General features: G+C 46.5%; 1 protein-coding gene across 1 annotated transcript in view; it reads left to right on the plus strand.

Moving 5' to 3' along the window:
- LOC115138855 (E3 ubiquitin-protein ligase TRIM9-like) overlaps positions 1–11,226 on the plus strand; it is an 84,998-nt gene extending 73,772 nt beyond the window's left edge. The window contains exons 7-12 of the mRNA XM_065025086.1: positions 1–138; positions 3,929–4,067; positions 5,507–5,545; positions 6,271–6,574; positions 8,442–8,604; positions 10,002–11,226. The exon at positions 1–138 is cut by the window's left edge and continues 8 nt beyond it. Of these exons, the coding sequence (XP_064881158.1) occupies positions 1–138; positions 3,929–4,067; positions 5,507–5,545; positions 6,271–6,574; positions 8,442–8,604; positions 10,002–10,079 (861 nt within the window). The 3' untranslated portion in view covers positions 10,080–11,226. The remainder of the gene's footprint in view (positions 139–3,928; positions 4,068–5,506; positions 5,546–6,270; positions 6,575–8,441; positions 8,605–10,001) is intronic.
- Positions 11,227–12,324: the final 1,098 nt, after the last annotated feature.

Consider the following 12,324-nt stretch of genomic DNA (forward strand, 5'->3'; position numbering starts at 1 on the left):
GCCCCCATGCTCCAGCTGGAGGAGTGCTGCACCATCAACAACAGCGCCACGTTGTCATGGAAACAGCCACCTCTCTCCACCATCGCCGTGGATGGATACATCCTGGAGCTGGACGACGGCAACGGGGGACAGTACAGGGTGGGTGTTGTCATGGTAACAGGGACAGTTCAGGGTGGGTGTCTCCCTAGTAACAGGTGACAGTTCACGGGGGGTGTCTCCATGGTAATGGGGGACAGTACAGGGTGGGTGTCTCCATGGTAACAGGTGACAGTTCAGGGTAGGTGTCTCTGGTAATGGGGGATTATTCAGGATGGGTGTCTCCATGGTAAAGGGGGACAGTTCAGGATGGGTATTGTCATGGTAACAGGGGAACGGTTCAGGATAGTTGTCGTCATAGTAACACAGGGACACTTCAGGGTTGGTGTGTTGTCATAGTAACTAGGGCCAGGACAATACCAGTATCGCAAAATTATACAAACCTGCTGTATGTCAAATATTGTTATAAATGTGACTCTGGTTTCTTTCCAACATTAGGGCTATTTTCCTACAGAAGTTAAATCTGCTTCGTGTTTTGTATTGCAATACTGGTGTTGTCCCGGGCCCTAATAGTAATGGGGGACAGTTAAGTGTCTCCATGAGAACCTGGAAGTTCTTTCAAATGCTTATTTATTGCTCAAACCAGCCTTTGTTGGAGATTGACTTAGCTTCAGTGTTTCTTCAGTTCAGGGTGGGTGTCTCCATGGTAACAGGTGATCATGATTCTGGTGTTGTCACGGGCCCTAATAGTAATGGGGGACAGTTCAGGGTGGGTGTCTCCATGGTAACAGGTGATCATGATTCTGGTGTTGTCACGGGCCCTAATAGTAACGGGGGACAGTTCAGGGTGGGTGTCTCCATGGTAACAGGTGATAATGATTCTGGTGTTGTCACGGGCCCTAATAGTAATGGGGGACAGTTCAGGGTGGGTGTCTCCATGGTAACAGGTGATCATGATTCTGGTGTTGTCACGGGCCCTAATAGTAACGGGGGACAGTTCAGGGTGGGTGTCTCCATGGTAACAGGTGATCATGATTCTGGTGTTGTCCTGGGCCCTAATAGTAATGGGGGACAGTTCAGGGTGGGTGTCTCCATGGTAACAGGTGATCATGATTCTGGTGTTGTCACGGGCCCTAATAGTAATGGGGGACAGTTCAGGGTGGGTGTCTCCATGGTAACAGGTGATCATGATTCTGGTGTTGTCCTGGGCCCTAATAGTAATGGGGGACAGTTCAGGGTGGGTGTCTCCATGGTAACAGGTGATCATGATTCTGGTGTTGTCCTGGGCCCTAATAGTAATGGGGGACAGTTCAGGGTGGGTGTCTCCATGGTAACAGGTGATCATGATTCTGGTGTTGTCACGGGCCCTAATAGTAATGGGGGACAGTTCAGGGTGGGTGTCTCCATGGTAACAGGTGATCATGATTCTGGTGTTGTCCTGGGCCCTAATAGTAATGGGGGACAGTTCAGGGTGGGTGTCTCCATGGTAACAGGTGATCATGATTCTGGTGTTGTCCCAGGCCCTAATAGTAATGGGGGACAGTTCAGGGTGGGTGTCTCCATGGTAACAGGTGATCATGATTCTGGTGTTGTCCCAGGCCCTAATAGTAACGGGGGACAGTTCAGGGTGGGTGTCTCCATGGTAACAGGTGATCATGATTCTGGTGTTGTCACTGGCCCTAATAGTAATGGGGGACAGTTCAGGGTGGGTGTCTCCATGGTAACAGGTGATCATGATTCTGGTGTTGTCCCGGGCCCTAATAGTAATGGGGGACAGTTCAGGGTGGGTGTCTCCATGGTAACAGGTGATCATGATTCTGGTGTTGTCCCAGGCCCTAATAGTAACGGGCCCTAATAGTAACGGGGGACAGTTCAGGGTGGGTGTCTCCATGGTAACAGGTGATCATGATTCTGGTGTTGTCACTGGCCCTAATAGTAATGGGGGACAGTTCAGGGTGGGTGTCTCCATGGTAACAGGTGATCATGATTCTGGTGTTGTCACGGGCCCTAATAGTAATGGGGGACAGTTCAGGGTGGGTGTCTCCATGGTAACAGGTGATCATGATTCTGGTGTTGTCACGGGCCCTAATAGTAATGGGGGACAGTTCAGGGTGGGTGTCTCCATGGTAACAGGTGATCATGATTCTGGTGTTGTCACTGGCCCTAATAGTAATGGGGGACAGTTCAGGGTGGGTGTCTCCATGGTAACAGGTGATCATGATACTGGTGTTGTCACGGGCCTTAATAGTAATGGGGGACAGTTCAGGGTGGGTGTCTCCATAGTAACAGGTGATCATGATACTGGTGTTGTCACTGGCCCTAATAGTAATGGGGGACAGTTCAGGGTGGGTGTTTCCATGGTAACAGGTGATCATGATTCTGGTGTTGTCACTGGCCCTAATAGTAATGGGGGACAGTTCAGGGTGGGTGTCTCCATGGTAACAGGTGATCATGATTCTGGTGTTGTCACGGGCCCTAATAGTAATGGGGGACAGTTCAGGGTGGGTGTCTCCATGGTAACAGGTGGTAATCCATACGCTGATGGAATCTTTTTGATAGATTCGAGTCATGTGATCGAGAGGCATTGAATGATATCGTTCCAGGAGGAAGGGCCTGGTCAATAACACAACTGTCAGCTGGGAGGGTCTCAAACACACACACACACACACACACACACACCCACACACAGTCTTGTTCTGTCAATCAAGAGGTATAGATGTACTCTACTACTACAGTACTACTACTACTACTACTACTACTACTACCACTATTACTACTACTACTACTACTACTACTATTACTACTATTACTACTATTACTACTATTATTATTACTACTACTATTACCACTATTACTACTACTACTGCTACTACTACTATTACTACTACTACTATTACTACCACTACTACTATTACTACGACCACTACTACTACTACTACCACTACCACTACTACTACTACTACTACTATTACTACTATTACTACTACTACTATTACTACTATTACTATTACTACTACTACTACTACTACTATTACTACCACTACTACTATTACTACGACCACTACTACTACTACTACCACTACCACTACTACTACTACTACTACTACCACTACCACTCCTACTGCAGGTACTACTACTACTACTACTACTACTACCACTACTATTACTACTACTACTATGACTATTACTATTACTACTACTACTACTACTACTACTACTATGACATTACTACTACTACTACTATTACTATGATTATTACCACTACCACTACTACTACCACTACTACTACCACTACTACTACTACTACTACCACTACCACTCCTACTGCAGGTACTACTGATGCTGCTTTTCTCACGCAGTACCAACTCCTGGCCTCTCTTTCCCTCCTTTCCTCTCTCTCTCTGCCCCCCCCCCCCTCTCTCCCTCCCCCTCTCTCATCAGCACTGAGTCTAAAAGTCTCTAAATGGGCCAGTGTAATTATAGAAAGATAGAGCACCCACCCCTCTGTTAGCCTTGGTTGATAGTGTTTTATTCATCTTCTTGTTATTGGACTGTGTGTTGTTAAACAAGCCCACATCTTAACCCGTTAGACCAAGAGGACATTCTCAAGGTCCAAGGATGCCATGTGGGCTTTACAAGTCTCAGGCAGAGCTACCTCATCACCAACAAATCGCCTCTGCTACATTAGCTAGTTAAACGTGTTTTATACTCTTGTAAACGGGTCAGTTCTACAGTCTCCGTTGTGACAAATAGCTGCCATCGTCTAGTACAACCATCCTTCACATTCTGTTTCCAAACAGAAGTACGAGGCTAGCCACAATCATACCAGTGTGACGATTATCTAACAGGAAGTTGTCATGGTTCTAACAGGAAGTTGTCATGGTTCTTACAGGAAGTGTACGTGGGGACGGAGACGATCTGCACGGTGGATGGACTCCACTACAACAGCACCTACATGTCCAGGGTCAAAGCCTTCAACGCCAGCGGGGTGGGACAGTACAGCAAGATACTGGCCATGCAGACCTCCGAGAGTAAGCCCTACCTGAGCCCGCTCTATAGAGCATATGGCCCAAATGGCCCCCTGTTCCCTATGTAGTGCACTACTTTTTGATCAGGCCCCATAGGGTGACAAAAGTAGTTCACTCTAACAGGGAATAGGGGGCCATTTGGGATGCAGTCATACCGTATGTGCTGCAGTGTCACCAACTCGTCTTATCCATCGTTGTCATGCCCGAGACATGTATGTTTAGCATGGCAATGAGCCCACGCAGACAGCGGTTGGCTAAAGCACATTCTGATTGGTGACGGTGAATCTAAAGAGCATATAGACAGCTGCCTATCAGACCTGGGTTCTAATTGAGCAATAAGGCCGGGTGGAGGGGGGTATATGGCCAATATACCACGGCTAAGGGCTTGTTCTTATGCACGGCGAAACGCGGACTGCCTGGACACAGCTTTGGTACACACACATACAGTATTCCCACTCTCCCTTACCCCTGCCTGCCACCTGCTCTCCCATTGTGTATGCTGCTCAGCTCTACACGTACGTACGGACAGACAGACAGACAGATAACAGAATCTTGTCGCGCGTCAGTGGACCTGTGAGATCCAGGCAGCTCCTTCTCTCTTTGTGACGTGATTTTGGACTGGATTGTCTCTTTTGACGTTGTCCTATGTAGCTGTTGGTTTAACAAGGATAACACTGTATCTGGAAAACAAGACAAACATGCCTGGATAGATTCTATTGGTTTCAGGTTTCAATTGACATATTTTGATGCCAGGCAACAAGCATTTGTTCCCGCCTTTAATTTTGTCCCCGTCTGGTAAATAGTCTAGGGGACAGAGTGCTGTAATAATCTACGTAGCCCTTGTCGTTGATTGGGAAAAGAATCCCGAGGCTGGTTGGAATATGAGTCTTCTCTGTGATACTAAAATGGCCACTGAACAGAAGCAGTTTCCCTGATAAACTCAACACGGCTTTTACAGTCTCTACCACCCCCCCCCCCCCACCCTCCACCCTCACCTCCTACACACTGTGCTTTTACTCTGCTCCCTCTCACTCTCTCCCTTCCCCTCACTCTCTCTCTTTTTCTCTGCCCCCTTTCTCTCCCCCCCTTCATCTCTCTCTCTCTCTTTCTTTCGCTCTCTCTCCCTCCCAACTTTCTTCCCCCTCTTCCTCTCTCTCTCTCTTTCTTTCTCTCAACCCTCTCTCCCCACTTTATTCCCCCTCTTTCTCTCTCTCTCTCTTTCTTTCTTTCTTTCACTCTCTCTCTTCCAACTTTCTTCCCCCTCTTCCTCTCTCTCTCTTTCTTTCTTTCACTCTCTCTCTCTCCCAACTTTCTTCCTCCTCTTCCTCTCTCTCTCTTTCTTTCTTTCACTCTCTCCCAACTTTCTTCCCTCCTCTTCCTCTCTCTTTCTCTTGCCGTCTTTCTCCCTCTCTCACTCTCCCTCTATTCATTTCACATTGCACCTGGACAATCTCCATGTGATATGCAAATACTGGCCACAGGTATGGATGGTTCACACACCCTTTAGCCCTCTCATTGCTGAATGTCTACTCTGCTCCACTCCTAACCTGATCATTGCCAGTGTCATCACAGCAACCAATCATTGAATTGATAACCAAAGGGTGAGCAGTTTGCTGTCCAATGAGGGCTTCAGTTATTCCAGGTTTCACTGGGAACCTCCAATCAACATTTTTTTTTTAAACTTATGTTCCCATGGGAACTCTCGTGTTCTGATGTTCCAATTACCATGGTAACAGTATCAAGTCCCATAGAGCGCCCACAGAGATAGCAACGGCCCTCTCCTTGAGTGTCTACTGGACTATTGTATTTGTAATATCTGTCATTTATGTATAATAATAGTGTATTTGACAGTATGTGCCAGAGATATGTGTTTTGCCTGTACCGTACCATAGAGTATGAGCCAGTACATAAGTCTTCTATTCTGATAACACTCTGGGATGCAGTAGCTGTCATTCCACTCCTTGTATTCACGTGTCATATGCCAAAGACAATGTTCGTCAAGGAGTGGAATGATAGGTAAAAACGTGAACAACTTGAGGTCCCCGGGACCGAGTTTGGGAAACGCTGGTCTAACCTCACCTCAGACCACCAGTTTCTAGCCTCATCTCCTCTGTTAGGTGTTTTCACCATGCTGATGGTTCCTTATGGTGGTAAAACCTAAAAGTGAACTTCTTTATCTGTCTGTGTGTGTGTCTACTTCTTGTAGTTGCCTGGTTCACCTTTGACCCCGCGTCAGCCCACCCTGACATCATCCTCTCCAACGACAACCTGACAGTGACGTGCAACAGCTACGATGACAGGGTGGTCATGGGTAATTCAGGCTTCTCCCGCGGTGTGCACTACTGGGAGATCACGGTGGATCGCTACGACAACCACCCGGACCCTGCGTTTGGGGTTGCCCGCGGCGACGTGCTGAAGGACGTGATGCTGGGGAAAGACGACAGGGCCTGGGCCATGTACGTGGACAACAACCGCTCCTGGTTCATGCACAACAACTCACACACCAACAGGTAGGTCACCTGGTACACCTGATGCATCCACACCAACAGGTAGGTCACCTGGTACACCTGATGCATCCACACCAACAGGTAGGTCACCTGGTACACCTGATGCATCCACACCAACAGGTAGGTCACCTGGTATACCTGATGCATCCACACCAACAGCTAATGGAGAGGCTTTGTATAATGAAACACCAACCAATCCACTCTGGCTAGTGTAACAGTGTTGCTTCCATTCATCTCCTCGCCCCTGACCTGGGCTCAAACTAGTGACCCTCTGAACACATCGACAACAGTCACCCGCAAACCATCGTTACCTACAGCTCTATAAAAGCCACGGCCCTTGCAGAGCAAAAGAAACAACTACTTCCAGGTCTCTGAACGAGTGACGTCACCGATTTTTAAACACAACTAGCTGCTAACCAGCTGACCATTTCACACCGGTTACACGACTGTGAAGATACTGCTTCTTTTACCTGTATGCTTAAGATGTGTCAGTAGGACTCAAATCAAATCTACTTGTATTTGTCACATACTTGGTAAACAACAGGTGTAGACATAGTGAAATGCTTACGGTCCTTTTCCAACAATGCAAGTTTTTATTTTTCTTAAGAAGAAAGAAAAAGGACTGTAGGTATTTACAGAGCTTTCAGAAACTATTCACACCCTTTTACCTATTACACATTTTGTTGCGTTATAAAGTGATTAAATAGATATTTTTTTCTCACCATAGTGTTGACTCAAGGGTGGGAATACTTACTGTATGTAAATTAGATATTTCATTTATTTATTTTTTGTAAAAATGTAAACATGCGTTCTCTTTGTCATTATTAATATTATTAATCATTTTTAGATTTTTTTTGTATTTTTTTTATGACGAAAATCCGGTGTTTCTATGTCAAACAGAGCATTCGGAAAGTATTCAGACCCCTTGACTGTTTCCCCACTTTGTTACGTTACAGCCTTATTCTAAAATGGATTCAATTGTTTTTTTTCTTCCTCATCCATCTACACACAAGTCCCCATAATGACATCACAATACCCCATAATGACATCACAATACCCCATAATGACATCACAATACCCCCTAATGACAAAGCAAAAACAGGTTTTTCGATTTGGGTGGAGTGCTACAGAGATGGTTGTCCTTCTGGAAGGGTCTCCCATCTCCACAGAGGAACTCCGGAGGTCTCTCAGAGTGACCATCGGGTTTTTGTTCACCTCCCTAACCAAGGCCCTTCTCTCCAGATTGCTCAGTTTGGCCCGGCGGCCAGCTCTAGGAAGAGTATTGATGGTTCCAAACTTCTTCCATTTAAGAATGATGGAGGCCACTGTGTTCTTGGGGACCTTCAATGCTGCAGACAATTTTTGGTAACCTTCCCCAGATCTGTGACTCGACACAATCCTGTCTCTGAGCTCTACGGCCAATTCCTTCGACCTCATGGCTTGGTTTTTGCTCTGACATGCACTGTCAACTGTGGGACCTTATATAGACAGGTGTGTGCCTTTCCAAATCATGTCCAATCAATTGAATTTACCACAGGTGGACTCAAATAAAGTTGTAGAAACATCTCAAGGATGATCGATGGAAACAGGATGCACCTGAGCTCAATTTGGAGTCTCATAGCAAAGGGTCTGAATACTTATGTAAATAAGGTATTTCTGTTTTTTTTTTATACATTTGCTAAAATTTCAGGAAAACCTGTAATTCACTTTGTCATTATGGGGTTTTGCGTGTAGATTGATGAGAATTGTATATTATTTGATCAATTTTAGAATAAGGCTGTAACGTAACACAATGTGGACAAAGGGAAGGGGTCTGAATACTGTATACTATGCATACTGTATGTATTTGACAGTCTGTGCGTCTCTTCAGGACGGACGGGGGCGTCAGTAAAGGGGCTACAGTAGGAGTGTTGTTAGACTTCACCAGAAGGGTCCTCATCTTCCTCATCAACGACGAACAGCAGGGTCCTGTGGCCTTCGAAGGCATCGAGGGGCTCTACTACCCTGCTATCAGCCTCAACCGAAACGTACAGGTAACATAGAAACAACATAGAAACAACGTTATAGCCCCAACGTAGAAACAACGTTATAGCCCCAATGTAGAAACAACGTTATAGCCCCAACGTAGAAACAACGCTATAGCCCCAACGTAGAAACAACGTTATAGCCCCAACGTAGAAACAACATTATAGCCTCAACGTAGAAACAACGTTATAGCCCCAAAGTAGAAACAACGCTATAGCCCCAACGTAGAAACAACGCTATAGCCTCAAAGTAGAAACAACGTTATAGCCCCAACGTAGTAACAACGTTATAGCCCCAACGTAGAACAACACTATAGCCCCAACGTAGAAACAACATTATAGCCCCAATGTAGAAACAACGTTATAGCCCCAACATAGAAACAACGTTATAGCCCCAACGTAGAAACAACGTTATAGCCCCAACATAGAAACAACGTTATAGCCCCAACGTAGAAACAACGCTATAGCCTCAAAGTAGAAACAACGTTATAGCCCCAACGTAGAAACAACGTTATAGCCCCAACGTAGAAACAACGTTATAGCCCCAACGTAGAACCTTACAGTTTCTAGTCCAACACTCTAACCACTAGGCTACACTGCCACCCCAGCTTGAGACAGTCATTTGTAGTTCTGTATGATAGCCACATTAGCAACTAATTAGCATTCCATTTTTTTTGAGGACGACAGGGCTAAACACAGGAGAATATATTGATAAAAGTCACCTTGTCCTAGAGAGATTTACACGGTTGTCAAAACGTCACGCCTCCACTAAACACAGCCCTCATATGTAGTTGGGGCGGCAGGTAGCCTAGCGGTTAGAGCGGTGGACTAGCAACCGAAAGGTTGCAAGATCAAATCCCTGAGCTGACAAGGTAACAATCTGTCATTCTGCCCCTGAACAAGGCAGTTAACCTAGACCAGTTAACCCACTGTTCCTAGACCAGTTAACCCACTGTTCCTAGACCAGTTAACCCACTGTTCCTAGACCAGTTAACCCACTGTTCCTAGACCAGTTAACCCACTGTTCCTAGGCTGTCATTGAAAATAAGAATTTGTTCTTAACTGACTTGCCTAGTTAAATAAAGGTACATTTTTTTAAAAGTATTTCTAAAATCTACTACAGAAAAAATGAATGGTGAAAAAACGATTGGAACTGTTTGACTGCTAGGTTTTATGGGTATTGTGGCTCTATTGGTAATGCAGTGTTTGCTAACACCTCATGCAGTGATACAATAGCTCAGTCTACTTCACATTAGTTCAACGACTCCACCTGCTGTTCAATACCTGCAATGACATCTACAGATAGTTGTTCAATCTGCTTCGAGAACTATTATTTTCTGCTGCTAGGATATGAGGAAGGGGAGGAGGAAGGAGGAGGAAGATTATGATTTTTGTTTGTTCTGTAGGTGACCCTGCACACCGGCCTGCCCATTCCTGACTTCTACACTCCAGGGGAAGCAGACCTGTCTGGCTCAGTGTGTTAAGGAGTTGACTCAGCACTGCAGTGAAGCAAGACAATACAAAGGGCTATGTCCCAAATGGCACACTATAGCGCACCCTATTCCCTTCATAGTGCACAGGGCTCATAGAGCTCTGGTCAAACGTAGTTCACTATATAGGGAATAGGGTGCCATTTGGGACTCAGAGAATGGCAACAAGCTGCTCACCTTCTGGGCTCTCTAAGTGTGGATCCCAAATGGCACCCTATTCCCTGTATAGTGCACTGCTCTTAGCTAGACTCATGCTAAAACGTAGTCTGCTGTATAAGGAATAGGGTTCCGTTTAGTGCTCGTTCAACTCACAGCCATGTACACAACACCACATCCCTATTCCCTAGCTTCTATAGACCAACCAGGCCCATTGTCAGGCGTCAGACAGCGCAACCGTCGCCTGTTGATCGCAGGACCAGCGTTGGGTTGGAGTGACGTCAGTGTCTGACGCAAGACAATGCTCCTGCCCTCTACAGACCACTGGACGGTCCGGACCCATAGGCTTGACTGTACAGTACAAGATACTCTCAATACCCAGCCATACAGTTACTGTACAAACTTACTGAGCCATCAACACCCAACTCTCAATACCCAGCCATACAGTTACTGTACAAACTTACTGAGCCATCAACACTCAACTCTCAATACCCAGCCATACAGTTACTGTACAAACTTACTGAGCCATCAACACCCAACTCTCAATACCCAGCCATACAGTTACTGTACAAACTTACTGAGCCATCAACACCCAACTCTCAATACCCAGCCATACAGTTACTGTACAAACTTACTGAGCCATCAACACCCAACTCTCAATACCCAGCCATACAGTTACTGTACAAACTTACTGAGCCATCAACACCCAACTCTCAATACCCAGCCATACAGTTACTGTACAAACTTACTGAGCCATCAACACCCAACTCTCAACTGAAATGGAACTCTGATTTGGCTTAATTATTATGATTGTTTGAAAAGTGAACTAGATTCATCCATCTAACCAATCCAAGAAGACTACTTACTGCTCATCACCAGACTCTAGAACCCCTCTAGACTCTAGAATCCTGCCCTGTTAGTTCTGGTTCTAGATCTCTGAAGAAGACAACATATTATGTCATCATAGAACCTTTAACTTTAGACATTCTCTGTCTCTCTCTGTCTCTCTCTCTGTCGCTCTCTCAGCAACACACACACACACACACACACACAATGACCCTGTTACCATAGTCTGTACAAACCACTTCTCCACACTAACATTTCAACAGAATCCTTGTCCAACCAAACCCATATACATGAGAGTGCAGAATGGAACAGGAGTGGATTACCCTTGATGACAGCCAGAGAAGCAGAACAGGACACTCATCTACCTGCTGAAGAGGCCCGCTGGGCCAAAACTGGTTGAATCGACGTTGATTCCACGTCATTTCAACCCCAAAAAATTCAATGTGATGAAGTTGAATCAACGAGAAAAACTGATTGGATTTGAAACAGAGTTGTCAACGTAAGGGAATTCTGTCATTTCTTTCACCAAACTTGTAACTTCAATCCAATCCAATGTCAGGTGGGACGGACTGTCATGTGGGACGGACTGTCATGTGGGACGGACTGTGGGAAGGACTGTCATGTGGGACGGACTGTCATGTGGGACGGACTGCCATGTGGGACGGACTGTCATGTGGGACGGGGACGGACTGTCATGTGGGACGGACTGTCAGGTGGGACGGACTGCCATGTGGGACGGACTGCCATGTGGGATGGACTGTCATGTGGGACGGGGACGGACTGTCATGTGGGAAGGACTGTCATGTGGGAAGGACTGTCATGTGGGAAGGACTGTCATGTGGGACGGGGACGGACTGTCATGTGGGACGGACTGTCATGTGGGACGGACTGTCATGTGGGACGGACTGCCATGTGGGACGGACTGTGGGAAGGACTGTCATGTGGGACGGACTGTCATGTGGGAAGGACTGTTATGTGGGAAGGACTGTCAGGTGGGACGGGGACGGACTGTCACGTGGGACGGACTGCCATGTGGGACGGACTGTCATGTGGGACGGACTGTCATGTGGGAAGGACTGTCATGTGGGACGGGGACGGACTGTCATGTGGGACGGACTGCCATGTGGGACGGACTGCCAGGTGGGACGGACTGTCATGTGGGAAGGACTGTCATGTGGGACGGGGACGGACTGTCATGTGGGACGGACTGTCATGTGGGACGGGGACGGACTGTCAT

The sequence above is a fragment of the Oncorhynchus nerka genome, linkage group LG12, assembly GCF_034236695.1.
Source record: "Oncorhynchus nerka isolate Pitt River linkage group LG12, Oner_Uvic_2.0, whole genome shotgun sequence".
Taxonomy (NCBI): Eukaryota; Metazoa; Chordata; class Actinopteri; order Salmoniformes; family Salmonidae; genus Oncorhynchus; species Oncorhynchus nerka.